General features: G+C 39.3%; 1 protein-coding gene across 1 annotated transcript in view; it reads right to left on the bottom strand.

Moving 5' to 3' along the window:
* slc39a7 (solute carrier family 39 member 7) overlaps window positions 1-3,736 on the bottom strand; it is an 11,117-nt gene extending 7,381 nt beyond the window's left edge. The window contains exons 1-3 of the mRNA XM_016252523.1: window positions 3,564-3,736; window positions 2,286-2,758; window positions 1,216-1,384 (exon numbers count right to left, since the gene is read on the bottom strand). Of these exons, the coding sequence (XP_016108009.1) occupies window positions 1,216-1,384; window positions 2,286-2,753 (637 nt within the window). The 5' untranslated portion in view covers window positions 2,754-2,758; window positions 3,564-3,736. The remainder of the gene's footprint in view (window positions 1-1,215; window positions 1,385-2,285; window positions 2,759-3,563) is intronic.
* Between the last annotated feature and the right edge of the window lie 11,414 nt (window positions 3,737-15,150).

Here is a 15,150-nt window from a genome sequence, read left to right as displayed (position 1 = left end):
ATAAAATATCAATCCAAGTACACAATACATATATGACCACAAGAACTTCATATGCTTTTTTGTTTGTGTTTAGATAAATCGTTCAGTGAGGTTTGACTGTTAAACTAGGTTATTTACAAATCATCCAAGCACCCGATTGATTTCTAATGTTTGATTATTATGACTAAGTAGTATTAAATTGTAAAGAAATGACAGATCCATCTTTGAAATCTGATTGGTTGATAACTTTTGACAACATTTAATTCAGGTGTGAAATGAATTAATATCTGCATGAGCATAGCGAGAGATTTGCGAGTGCACAGGACACAGTTTGAGCGAGAAGAGAGACACGTTTTAAGTGTGTGCACTCTCTCTGGGCGAGAGCAGCGTCTATCTGTGCGCGCGAGTCCGGTTTAGTGCGAGAGCAAAGGAGAGATTCGTGCAAGCGCATCCTTCATATGCTTTTTTGTTTGTGTTTAGATAAATCGTTCAGTGAGGTTTGACTGTTAAACTAGGTTATTTACAAATCATCCAAGCACCCGATTGATTTCTAATGTTTGATTATTATGACTAAGTAGTATTAAATTGTAAAGAAATGACAGATCCATCTTTGAAATCTGATTGGTTGATAACTTTTGACAACATTTAATTCAGGTGTGAAATGAATTAATATCTGCATGAGCATAGCGAGAGATTTGCGAGTGCACAGGACACAGTTTGAGCGAGAAGAGAGACACGTTTTAAGTGTGTGCACTCTCTCTGGGCGAGAGCAGCGTGTATCTGTGCGCGCGAGTCCGGTTTAGTGCGAGAGCAAAGGAGAGATTCGTGCAAGCGCATTATATTTATGTGCTTTCGCACTACAATAATGCGCTCTCGACATGTCATTAAAATAACGCCATAGTTATTCCATATACGTAGTAAGTTTTCACAAAATAAAACAGAGCAAATAAAGTGTATGATATTAATAAAAACAGTATTCTTCCACCAAACAATGTAGCTCCTCAGAAACAGTTGTGGTTTCAACAAAGTGGTTGCAGAGCAGCACACAGAAGTAAGCAAAGGTGTATGTTTGTAGAGTAATTTACAACAGCTTCGAACGTGGCTCAGCCAATCAGAATCAAGCACCGGAACTCTCCGCTTTATAAAGCTACAGAAACTAGTTTCTGTAGCTCAGTCTGGGGTAACCTCAGGGCTTCAGGGCTCGAGTCATGTGACCTCCACAGTGTGCTCACTCACCCAGCGCGTGAGGGATGAGATGAAGGAACGCATCCCCAAGCAAACCTCCAGATGCGAAACTCAAGAGCACTTTGAGCAGGTTCTGGTGCTGGTCCGTGTTTGACTGCACCGGGATGAGGAAGAGGATGAGGAAGGGAGCAGCGCTGATGAGCAGAGTGGCTCCAATGGCCTACAAGCAGGAAAGAAAGAAAGAAAGCTCAGTGTCGTAAAGCCATGGTTTTCAGCAAGACCTTCACAGACCCCTGGAGGTTAAAGACGGCACTGCAGAGCATCTGTGGACTGGAAAAATATCTCGGAAATAAACACATGTCATGTTTTTCTAAATGTTCTGGATATTATTCATGTATAAATGTGGTTCATGTGTTCTATAGCTTTAAATATATACATGCAAACATAACCTAATGCCAATTTTGATCAGGTTGATGTTATTTTGTTTGATTATTTTTTCAATTTCAGACGGTCCAGCAGTGCATCATCTGATTACATGAGTCATGTTTTTAGTATAACATTTTAGTGCAAGGAGAATACAACTCAAGGACTTCTGTGAAGATTTTTGAGTGAGCAAATAACTCAATAATTCACTAAAACACTTAGCAAGTATACAGTAAAAAAAAAAAAACATTTTTTGCATACTACTCGTTTATTGTTAATTCATAGTTAATAAACAGCAGCCTCTACATTAATAGGCTATGTACAAATAGTGAGAACGACATTCACGGTCACTAAGACATTTTTATTGTTTAATTAGCTCATATGTGTTAGATCATGTTTTAATCCCACTCATTAACCTAACTAATGTACTGAATTTAAACCAGCAGTGAAGGAGTTGTTAATGCTTATCAGGAGTAAATACTTCTTTCAAACGTGTAAATGTTTAAAAGCTCTCTCTTTGTACATAGCCTATTAATGTACTAACAATTTGTGACTAGAATTTATAAACTACGATTTAACTAGTTTGCAAATGATTTAAGTACTTCATGACTGTATCAAGTGTTAACATATTTTACAGAATTCACTGAATCTGAAAAGACTGGCATATTGTGACAATCTCGTCCACCAGCGTGATTTACCTGCATCCAGAGCTCCACCATGTTCCGCTTCCCTGCTTTCACGTCGCTTTTCAGTCGCTCTGCTGCGTGATCATCTTTGTGTGCGTGTCCATGATCGTGTGCATGTCCATGATCGTATCCGTGATCGTGACTGTGATCATGACCGTGATCGTGTGCGTGATCGTGAGCATGTCCATGATCGTATCCGTGATCATGAGCATGTTCGTGATCGTGACTGTGATCATGACCGTGATCGTGTGCATGATCATGAGCATGACCGTGATGCTCCTCTTCAGCGTGGGGCACGTTAGCTTCAGCGCTCCATTTGCTGGCCCCATGGTGCATCTTGGCCGCTCCGTGCGAGTGTCCGTGGCAGCCGCCGCCGTCGCCGTGCGAGTGTCCGTGATGATGGTGGGAGTGAGCGAGTGTCTGCTGACACACTGCCATCCCAACAGTGATCAGTAACAGTGAGCTGATGAAGGTCCTCATTCCTCCTGCAAACACAAACACAACACTCTTGAGCTCACACAGCATCATCAGAGCCCTAATGAGTAACAGGTCCATGCGCTTTATCTAGAAGCATGATAACACACTCTTCTGCCCGGACACGGTGGAACATGTAGGCTTTCAATTAACAGCAGCTCGTAAACTGCATGCACAATAATATAAGAAACCAGAGAAATGTTCAAAATAGTTTAAGATTTAGTACAGGATTTCACACAGTATGTCAGATTAAGTTGAACTCAAATAGCTTGAACTAGTAAAACAGGCCGTTTTGGAGGTCAGTTTGTAACGGACTAGCTTTTATGAACTCAGTCAATAACAATTCACGAATGAATGAATGTTGTCTCAGACATCAGAACAACATCCGGCTGCAAAGCGGACATGACGACAGCAGAGAGGACGCAATGAAATCCATTTCCGACAGGTCTGTGGTTACTGGACACCGGTTATTAAGAGCAGTTCCCTCCCAAATAAGTATTTTGGAGTAAAGCCTAACGTGAAACAGTGTTTCATCTATCTGTTAAGTCGACACGTAGGAAGCCTGGAAGATGAACCGAGTCCAGCAAGCTTAAATCAAGTGTGTGTCTCAGTAGCCGAGCAGAAGAGATCAGGATGATAACCGATGAGTTAAAAGGGATAAAAGCATCGGCTCCATCCAGCCATTAGAGCTAACGTCAGGTAAATCATCACTAGTCTGTGTTTGAGCAGGATTAGAGCTTCTCGAGCTAGAAGTGAGCAGATCAGTGCAGTACACACACGATCACTCTCACAAAGACCATCGTGTCGATAACTTACCCGCTGCTGCTGGAGACGCCTCGCCGTCTGATAACCGCACACGACTCAACCGCTAACGGCAACCACTCCGATGTCGCTTATTTTGCGCAGTCGGTCAAATACACACCTGCAGATGCTGCTGCTCACACTCTAACCGACGTGGCATTTAGTCAACGCACTGAAATCCCGCGAGACTTCAGATCTGCGCGTTCAGAAAGACATTGAGCAATGAAATAACGCGATATTACAGTCACACGTCAAGCCGGATGCGATGCTGTAAGTTAGTGCTTTTTAAAAGCTGTTTATCATTAGTATTATTTTAAAGCTGTATTGTTTTCTTTGTACATTAGGATAGTGATGAATCAGAAAATTATGGATTACCTTTCAGGAAATGGGCGGCGAATGTTAAACTGTTTCCTATGAGTTAGGAGTATATGAATGAAAGTTTCTGTCTCAGATTAAAAAACAAAAACATTTCGACTTTACATCTCACAATTATAGCTTCATGTCTCAAAATTGCTGCCTTATTTCTTAGAATTGCATTTGTATTTATTTAGCAACTTTATATCTCACATGTATAACTATTTCGCATAGTTGTGACTTATATGTTACAGTTTTTTTAGTTTTTTACATTTGTGAATAAAATAAATAAAATGCATTGTAGTATTTTGGAAATGTGAAGTTGTAAGAGTCATTAATCAGTTCTTAAAAGAGTAGACCAACCTAACCTTTACTTAGCAGTTCATGTTCCTACGCTAATGAGTTGCCCAGAGGAAAGAAATATAAAAAAATGAGATTGATTTAACAAGTCAGATCACTTTAATATTTACAGCACTTTATAGAATACAGATTGTTTTAAAGTAGCGTCACGATATTAAACAGGAAGGCAACAGAATCAATGATGCTAAATTGTGCTGTAAATCAGCTGTAGCAAGACAATAGTGACATTATTCAGCTCCGGCCTGTTCAGTGTTGATTCGGTTCAGTTCAGTACCATTGTAGAAGTTGCAGAATTCATTCATTATGAACATATTTGATTCAGCTATAAAGCAGAAGACAATAATGTCAATAATCAGCTCAATTCAGTTCAAGTTTTGTTCTCATCCGACTGTGTCGTTGTGCCGTAAAATCAGTGGTATTACTGAATATTTACATTAAATTGAATTTAACATCTCAAATGTTTCTCTTATTTACTACCATATAATATAAATGAATACTCAAATGATTCATAGATTAAGTCATAAGACATCATCGGTTCAACATAAAAGCTCCAAGGTTACTGATCCGATTTCTGTAAGCTGCTTTGGATGGATTAAATTGTGCACATTTTCAGTGGTCAGAAACCAAATGTGCATACTAATGGTACTTCTTTTTATTTTGCTCAACATGCTCCTTTTCCACTGTCATGGTTCCAGAGCGGGTTCCCGGCCTGGGTCTGTTCTCCAGCTGTCCCATGCATTTCCACTGCAGAAAGCATGACCCTTTCTGGGTCGGGAAGATCGGTTCGACTCCGGCACTAGAAACATGGACTGGTCTGGAACAGAAATGTTGATGCTGTCTATGGCAGTCTCACGCAGTAATGGAATAATAGCACTGTATTGCTCTGTATGTGGAAATCACCCAGTGTGCAAGAGAACGCTTTCAGTCTCAATTCTGTGTAGAGAGTAGTGTGCATGTGTGCACTCATCTGCCTCCCATAGTCACACGCTTCTCCTGACTTTTGTAATAATAAGTGACAGAGACGTCCAATCAATCATCCTGGTGTCCAGTATGGCTGTTATTTCAGAAGGATCTGCTCCTTCAAGTTCAGAGAGACGGGAGATGGGAGACGCCATTGTCCTGATGCTAATCAGAGAGCCAATTGAAAATCACCCCATTCGATTACAGCCATCTGCATACTGAGCATCTGCCCCTGAAATGTGGCCAGCCGTCCCATCCCCCCCGACCTTCTGCGCCGCCCCGTGACCCTGCAGCCGCCCTCAGGCCGCTCACCCCTCTCCTCCTCACGGCTCAAGGCCGGCTCTCTCCGTGTGTTTGCACATAATCACACGCACCGCTCTTTTTCACTTCTCACCCAGTGTCTGTGCAGCCTGTCCATCCGCGTGAAGCTGCAAACCGATCCAAGAAATGCTCTTTAGTTGAATCTGAACGCTCCTGAACGTTCTCCTGCTCTTCAGCCCTAACTCTGTTCTCAGTCTTTGGCTCTGGTAGTATACAGTGTTAAAGCAACACGGAAGAGATTGTGGCCATACTAGAGCAAGAGGCTCCACACTGATGAAGAACATTTAAAGAGCTTATAGATGTATAACTTACCAGTGGTGTAATGTGACAAAGTAATAATACTTCATTACAGTACTTAAGTATTTTTTGGGAGTATCTGTACTTTACTTGAGTTTTTATATTTCAGCCAACTTTTACTCCACTACATTTCCTAATTAAAATGTATACTTTTACTCCGATACATTTCCCCGAAGCATATTCGTTACTTACTGCAAAATAGTCAGAAGAACACGGACTGTAGAGAAGCAGGTTTGACGAATCGGTGGTCTGGCGTTTGCAAGTTAGACTCCTAAAAACACCTTTGGTCATCTGCAAACAAGTGCGCGCACAACCGCGGACGATTCATTTTCCACTCAAGTCAAGTCTGGGGTGTGCGATACAGCATCGTCTGCGATAATATGGTAAGTGTTGTTGTAATGATGTGCGATCTGACATTATCAAGTAGGCTATATCACCAAATCACACACACAGAGTGCACGCACATGATTTATTAGTCTATTAAAACTCAAAGATACAGGCATTCTAAATTGTAGATGGCAAAAATGCTTCTGTATGCTTTTAATATTCATATAATTTAATATAGTTAATTTAATCTATATCACACAAAGAGTACCGTTTTTCTGCAGATATCAGCTTGAACATTTAATAATCATTTTATACAAGTTCAGTAAAGCAGTAAGTGACTTACATTTTAGACATAATATTGCTTGTTTTTTATGGAAGAAAAATAATGTCATATGTCTTTGAAACAAAAAAGCACGTTGAATAGCACTGACTGAAAAAATAATGCATTGCATTAACAGTGCTTGCATTTTTAGGTCCTGAAATTTAACATAGTTGTCTATTTAAGCTGTGAATATTTCAATTCAAAATATTTCACACACATTTTATATAAATTCAATAATTAAAAATTCAATAATTCATATTCACCTTCCAGAATTCACTTCCAAAATATTAAATCCATTTAAAAATATGATGTATAATATTCGACAGGCAAATTTCGGTCCATTTTATTTCACTTTCCAAATTCAGTGGTTCAAATTCAGCAGAAAATTCAACATTGCACATCCGTATGAACATATATGAAGGGAGGTATTGGCAAAATATCACCTGTAGTAAATCACTATGAGCAATACGAGCTTTACAGTTTTACAGTGTGTTATTTTAAATGTTAAAAGTAATTTTAATTAAAATGCATTGGACGTTTTAACCCAGTCGGTGGAATTGTCAGATGGTCCCTTGTGTGCGATAACGCGTCAATGCTTTCTCTGGTTTTGTACTCCTATTTTTATGTCAATATAAAGTGGTTGCATATTGATAAAACTAATCGTGGTATTGATATCTTTGTAGGACTGTAGACTCTATAGATCAGTGGTAAGGGTAAGCAATTATAAAGAAAATGCAGCTTGTTGCGTTCTTCTGACCTCATTTGCTTGCCTGTATATAGTTCGCATAATCACAAATCAAGTGTATTCTGAGATCTGAGGTCTTATATCACTGTATTAGTTCACTGAGGTCGTTGGGGAATCCTGGAGTGTGATGTATGAGGGTAACCACAGTATTACAGCACAGCATCACACAAGCCATGATAAAGTAAACTAAGCAACCGAAAGCAATATATATGTCTTCCTCAGATGTAATGTTAGTTCTGTACATCAGCGTTGGGTAAAATAGCATTAGAATCTTCTTTATGGTAGAGAAAGCTGCTTACATGTAGGCTACGGGAAACAGCAAAGATGTTGAATTAAACACACACACAATCAGCTTTTCCACATGTTTATACTGGCCCTGATAATCAAAACTTCTACTCGCCACTTGCTCCATTCCTGCAGATCAGATTTTGTGAATGAATGACTCTTTTTTTTTAAACAATCAAACGTCTCCGCGTCGCGCGACACAACGAATCGATTATGAAATTCGTTGCCAACTCTTTTAGTAATCGATTTTTATCGATTTAATCGATTCGTTGTTGCAGCCCTACTGAAAATGCAAGCACTGTTAATGCAATGCATTATTTTTTCAGTCAGTCCTATTCAACGTGCTTTTTTGTTTCAAAGACATATGACATTATTTTTCTTCCATAGTTTTTGCTCAATTTTGCTAATGAAAATAGTTCCTAACAAAGATCACAGCACTGTTTTGCGTCTCTGAGCAATGGTGTTTACTTATTGAATGAATCAGCCTTTTGAATGAATCGGTTGAATAAATGATTCAGTGATCCACTCATTAACACAGTCAAGTGCTTGGTTTCTGAATGAATCAGTCGTTTGAATGAATCTGTTGATTCTCAATGACTCACTCATTAACAGTCACTTGCTGTCACCTACTGCCGGTTTTAATTTCACATTTCGACTTTTTTTCATGTTTTAAATTATTTCAAATATCAGTATTCAACGTTTTATGTTAAAACCAAAACATTAGGCCTATTTATGCAGCTGTAACTGCAGTTTAAATGCATCCATGTCCCCTCTGAGATATATAAACTGTGTAGAAAAAAATGGAAGAAAGAGTTAAAACTGAACACAATCTTGCTACTCAAGCTGTGTATGAACATTTATTTATATATATATATATATATTTGCTTCTTTTCCATTTTGCATTTACTTGTACTTTTACTTTCAATACTTAAGTACGTTTAAGATAAATAAAAAAAACACTTTTCGTACTTAAGTACAATAAATATCACATACTTTAAGACTGTTACTCAAGTAATATTCTAAACAGTGTCTTCAACTTCTACCAAAGTCATTTTCTGGTAAGATATCTATACTTTACTTGAGTATGGCTTTCAGGTACTTTATACACCTCTGTAACTTACAAGACTGTGAGCAGCAGGTGGGATAGAAGCAGGGGTGTGAAGTAACAAATTACAAATACTCACGTTACAGTAATTAAGTAGTTTTTATCAGTAATTGTACTTTTTTGAGTAGTTTAAAAAAGGTGTACTTTTACTTGAGTACATTTTAAGTGATGTATCGGTACTTTTACTCCGCTATTTTCCTCCGTTTGTGGTCGTTACATGCTTATTTTAATTGTATTTTTATCCATCAACGTGATTGGATATATATGCTTGCCTATCTACACGGCCTGAAATTTGGTGTGAGGTTGCGGGTATTGCGTATAGTGTTAACTCCTGCAAGTGCCACGTTCAGTAAATTCCCCACTCACTCACTTATGAGACTGCCTCTCTCTCTCTCTCGCGTGCGTTCTGCAGCAGTCACTTGGAGAAGTCGCTGTTGCTTGTGGAACTTGTTGACTTTTGATGAGTTTGAGCGCGCTGTGAAAAGGGTTTTTATTTTATTTGATCCATTTTATACTATCCGCCTTCATTTAGCAAGTGAACTCGTGCATTTATAAACAGTTTTCAAGTTCAACACGTTTTGTTCTGTTCAGTTGTGGATGCTGCTGATTCACTGTGACCGCAAGTTTCCCCAGAAATAACTCGCTATTTAATGCATTTTCACTTACAAATTGTATTATCAGCATAACAATTTGCCATCCTTCTAGAACAATGTGCATTTATGTTAAAATTGTAACATAAATTATCAAGTTTAGTTATTTTTATTTCTTTATTGCAAAATGCTAAAACTGGCCCCGTTTTGGAGAGAAATGGGCTCTCATTTGAACCCATATCATAGTGTGTGATGCTGAACTATGATTTGCACTGTTCTAAACATTAAAGGGGTCATATGATGTTGCTAAAATGAACATTATTTTGTGTATTTGGTGTAATGAAATGTGTTCATGCGGTTTAAGGTTCAAAAAACACATTATTTTCCACATACTCTACATTATTGTTTCTCCTCTATGCCCCGCCTTTCTGAAACACGTTGCGTTGTGATTGGCCGAATACCTCAAGCGTGTGATGGAAATGTTACGCCCCTACCAAACTGTGATGATGCCCTGTCCGGCTGAAGCGATGGACATATGGGGGCGTGTTAGAACGAGCCATTTTAGGTAGGTGTGGTTAACTAACTTTTATAAAGAATATCTCTTTGGATTTCAGACTTTAGTCTTTGCAACTTTACAGATCTTCTTTATGCACCAAGAGCTTGTAACACTCCAAAGAGAAAGGAACAATTTAAATCGCATCATATGACCCCTTTAATATTTTATGTGCAACAACAGCATGCTGTCTCAGTGGCCTTACACATGATTTTAAATCTATTTTTTTTTCAAACTTTATGATTTAAATGGGGATGATTGTACTGAGAATAACTTTCATCTTTTCTTCAACTGAATACTGTTTCCGTGCTTTTTTAATGTATTTTAAAGAGTTGGCAGTCAAAATTAAAACTGCTGGATGAAAGATATTCTTCATTCTTTATGACAAACAAGATAATGTGAATTACAGAATGTACAACGTTTTTCAAATCTATAAATTGCGGTGTACAGCGTTTATTATGAGGGGGTAGAATCCACAGCTCAGTACTCACTACTCAATACTCATGAGTACTTTTAAATAGGCTACTCTTTTACTCTTACTCAAGTAGTTTTTTGGACAAGTACTTTTACTCTACTCACACTACATTTTTTGGAAAGTAATGGTACTTTTAGTAAAAAAAAATTGTATATTTTTTCAGTACTCTTTCCACCACTGGATAGAAGTAACTTTATGTCTGAACTTGTGCAAGCTGCTTATTGGTCTGAGCCAAAATGAAATGTGATATTTTGGTCTCTAGATAGAGCTGGGGTCTATGGGATTGTTTGCCCTTTTTATCATACGCCAGGTGAAAATCATTAGTCTAGCTGCTAAAAAAGTAATCCACATGATCTGAGCTATCATTCATGAACACACACAGTGCAGGAGAGTTATTATGACCAATAGTGATTTGAGTAAAGGGCTAAATAAAAACAGCAGAATTTCTTTCTGTGAAGAGAGCGGTTACTGGTTTCATTAAACCAGCCATCAGTTTGATTTGATGTGTAATGATGTAGTCAAAGTAATTAGCATAAAAAAAAGTTATGTTTATGGTCAATTATTTTTGTAGCTGTATCTCATTAAGTACATTTACATGCAGAATTATAGCTGAATTACAGCAGGATATCGGAGTTCTCTCTTTTTTGTCCTGCATCCGAGCCGTGTGGGTTTGTGGGATGTGCTCAACTTTTTTACACTTTGGTTAAAGATGTCAAATCTACCATCACTCCCTCTGCTGTTGTATTAGAAACACTCATACAGCAGCGCTAAACTGGCTTTGAAACGACTATATATCGATTATATATGCTTTTGTTGAAGCCATCTGCCCACATTGGGGCAGTCGTGGCCTAATGGCTGGAGAGTCGGACTTCGAGTCTCAGGTTCGGCAGGGATTGTAGGTGGAGAGAGTGAATAACCAATGCTCATTTCCACACTTAATACCACGACTGAGGCAATACTGCTCCGGGTGTGTGTGTTCGCTGCTGTGTGTGTGGACTTGGATGGGTTAAATGCAGAGCACAAATTCTGAGTATACTTGGCCACATGTAATGTCATTTCACTTTCACATTAATTTAACTTTAAATTAATTTAATGTTATATGTATTATATGCATCTGAAACAACATCGCAAACTTTTAAAGATACAAATAGGACAGTAGCAGAACAGATGTTTGGCCATTTACTGTTAAATACATCATTATGAAAGATCTTGCATGAAAGAGACTGGCAGATCAACTTGCTTTTAGTTTTCTCTCTCCAATAAGGGAACAATAATTGTTTAAGTAGTTGTACATTTAATTTAATAAAATGTGTATGAGTGTGTATGAGAATGATAATAGTGAGAGGATGATTGCAGGCCGTTTTATGGTGTAATTGAAGAAGAACCAATTGGACACAGCATCATTCTCTCTCTGCTCTGAAGACGCAATCGTTTTTTAATTTATCCATCGTTTTTATTCAATTATGTAATTCACGGTGTTTAATGGGATTTGATTTGGGGATTGTAGTTCTTTCCCTCATTAAAGTAAAAAAAATGTGTCTTTGTCTTTGTGTAATCTATGAATTACACACACTTCTGGAACCAAAGGCTGGTGAAAAAGGGGGTGACTACTAATGCACTTGGGATCCCCATATGTTCTAGAGGAAATCATCTGATTCCCATTAGCAAACTTTACCCAACCAGCATTTTTATATCTGAACTGTTCTAGTCTTACACTGTGAACATCCTAAGAACATAAATGGTTATGTAAGTATTTATTTTAACAGGAGTTTTCCATGCCTGTGTGAAATGCATTTTTTGGTATCCACATACAACTTCATTCACCTTGGACAACTATTCACCGTGGTTATGTAATTATGTTATATGATAGAACATATTGTTTCTATTAGTACAGTAACTTGATCAATGTTTTCATTAAATAGTTAACAGCATGTTTCATCAGACTAACAGTTAGCAGGTTGTTGTTAAGACAGTGATTTAAACCAGTGCTTCTCTACGCTGTTCCTGGAGCTCCACATTCTCAGAAGAAAAGTGCCTTCAGGGGTGCAAGAGCTCATCATTAGGGCAAAATCCTCAAAGGGACACCTTTGTGCCTTCTTTACTCCTAAAGAGTGCATAATAGTACCATAAGAGTATTTTACTACCTTAAAGGGATAGTTCACCCAAAAATGAAAATGTGATGCTTATCTGCTTACCCCCAGGGCATCCAAGATGTAGGTGACTTTGTTTCTTCAGTAGAACACATTTGATGATTTTTAAGTCCAACCGTTGCAGTCGATCAGTCTTATAATGGATGGCAATGGTAACAAAGTCTATGAGTGTAAATAAAACATGCACAGACAAATCCAAATTAAACCCTGCGGCTCGTGACGACACATTGATGTCCTAAGACACAAAACGATCGGTTTGTGCCAGAAACCGAACAGTATTTATATAATTTTTTACCTCTAATACACCACTATGTCCAACTGCTTTGAGCACGCGCACGGCTTCCGGTGCGTGAGATGTGTACGCGCTCTGCCGTAGTTTACGTTAATGGGTGTGTTGTCGCGGGAGGAGCAAACGACAGACACCGTTTATTAACAGAAAATAAACAAAGTGTCCAGAAAAAAGGGAATCAAGTGTCCAAAATAAACAGGGGATCTGGTGTCCTCGTCGTGCTGCGGGGTTCGTGCAGGGAAGGGCAGTGGTCAGGAAGGAAGGAAGGGTCCAGGTAAGGGGCAGAGTCCAGCGGCCGCACGCGCTCCCCTCTCTGGTCCCGGGGTGCGAGGGGCGGCGGCTTCTGTCAGCGGCTTTGTCCTTCTCTCTGCCCACGGTGCTTGAAGGGACTAGACGGCCCAGCATCCTTGCCCGTACACAACTCACGCACCGGAAGCCGTGCGCGTGCTCAAAGCAGTTGGACATAGTGGTGTATTAGAGGTAAAAAATGATATAAATACTGTTCGGTTTAGGGCACAAACTGATCGTTTTGTGTCTTAGGACATCAATGTGTCGTCATGAGCCGCAGGGTTTAATTTGGATTTGTCTGTGCATGTTTTTTTTACACTCATAGACTTTGTTACCATTGCCATCCATTATACGACTGATCGACTGCAACGGCTGGACTTAAAAATCATCAAATGTGTTCTACTGAAGAAACAAAGTCACCTACATCTTAGATGCCCTGGGGGTAAGCAGATAAACATAAAATTTTAATTTTTGGGTGAACTATCCCTTTAAGGGTACATATTACAACTCTGAGGTACTGATATGGTTGATACGCTTGTTTTGTTTACTGTGTTGAGACGTGCTGAAGTTGTGTTTGGTCTCATAATCTATCACATACCTTGTCAGTGTCGTGCACTTGCTTAGCCCTTTGTTGTGATAAACAGTAAAGTGTGTTCAGCTGAATTCAATTTCCGTTTTGTGAAACTGGTATAAAAAAGCTTAATACACCGGAGCAGCAGTCGCGGCAGCCCTCGTGTGAAGACCGAAGAGTGTAAAGACCATCGACTCTACCGCGCGACTCCAGCGGGCAGGGACACCGGCAAGGGATATAAGTATCGCTTTTGATTCATTCTCTTTTTTACTATTTGTTTCACTTCTGTTTTCAGTTTTTATAACCAATTCTTACTGTGTTTCCAGATCCCTACTATCACTACCACTCGCCATGCATCACACACTGTAGGCAGCGCAATCCTAACAACCTGCACACTTTGCCTATGTCTACTAATACACTACTTTATTTTTCTATTGGTCTCTGGAATTGCCAGTATACTGTAAACAAAGCAGATTTCATTACATCTATTACTAGTCATTCAAGACTAAACCTCATGGCCATGACAGAGACCTGGATCAAACCAGAGGACAATGCTACTCCTGCAGCACTCTCCAATAATTTCTCTTTTTCCCACACTCCCCGTCTGACTGGAAGATGTGGAGGTACTGGTCTGCTTATCTCTAATGATTGGAAATATAATCCTTTGCCTTTTATGGGTATTAACAGCTCCTTTTAATCACATTCAGCCACTATTACTCACCCTCTTAAAATCCATTTTATAGTTGTTTATCGACCCCCAGGACCACTAGGTAACTTCATGGAAGAATTAGATGTGCTGCTCTCAAACTTTCCTGAGGATGGTACTCCACTAGTTATGCTTGGAGACTTCAACATCCACCTAGATAAACCTCAGGCTGCAGACTTCCACACTCTACTTGCTTCTTTTGATCTCAAGCGAGTATTAACTAAGGCTACTCACAAATCAGGCAACCAACTGGACCTTATTTACACATGACACTGCTCCACTGATCATGTGTTCGTTACTCCACTGCACACCTCGGATCACTTCCTCCTCTCTTAACCTCAACATGGTTCCTGACACAACACATACCCCTCCACATGTCATCTTTCGACGTAACCTACGCTCTCTCTCACCCTCCCGGCTATCTGCTACGGTTTCATCTTCGCTTCCTCCCCCTTAACAGTTAGCATCTCTTGATGTTAACAGTGCTACTGATACGTTCTGCTCCACTCTTACGTCTTGTTTAGACACTGTCTACCCCTTTGTCTTCCAGGTCAGCTCGTACCACCTCTTCTGCCCCTTGGCTATCTGATGTTCTCCGCGAGCATCGTTCTAAGCTCAGAGCTGCAGAAAGGGTGTGGCATGTATCAGTCACTCCTCTCTTCCTTCTCTGCTAATGTCTCCACTGCTAAAAGGACATACTATCATAACAAAATTAAATATTCGTCTAACTCTCGCATGCTCTATAAAACATTTTCCTCGCTCCTTTGTCCTCCTCCTCCCCCTCCTTCATCAACTCTAACAGCTGACGACTTTGCCACATTCTTCATTAATAAACTTACAAACCTCAGTGCACAATTTGCCACACCACAAACTGTCAAACACATCTTACCAGCAAACATACACT

Source organism: Sinocyclocheilus grahami, unplaced genomic scaffold, assembly GCF_001515645.1.
Source record: "Sinocyclocheilus grahami isolate Dianchi unplaced genomic scaffold, SAMN03320097.WGS_v1.1 scaffold1116.1, whole genome shotgun sequence".
Lineage (NCBI taxonomy): Eukaryota > Metazoa > Chordata > Actinopteri > Cypriniformes > Cyprinidae > Sinocyclocheilus > Sinocyclocheilus grahami.
The sequence above is the reverse complement of the archived record's forward strand: the minus strand, read 5'-3'. Positions and strand labels throughout refer to the sequence as shown.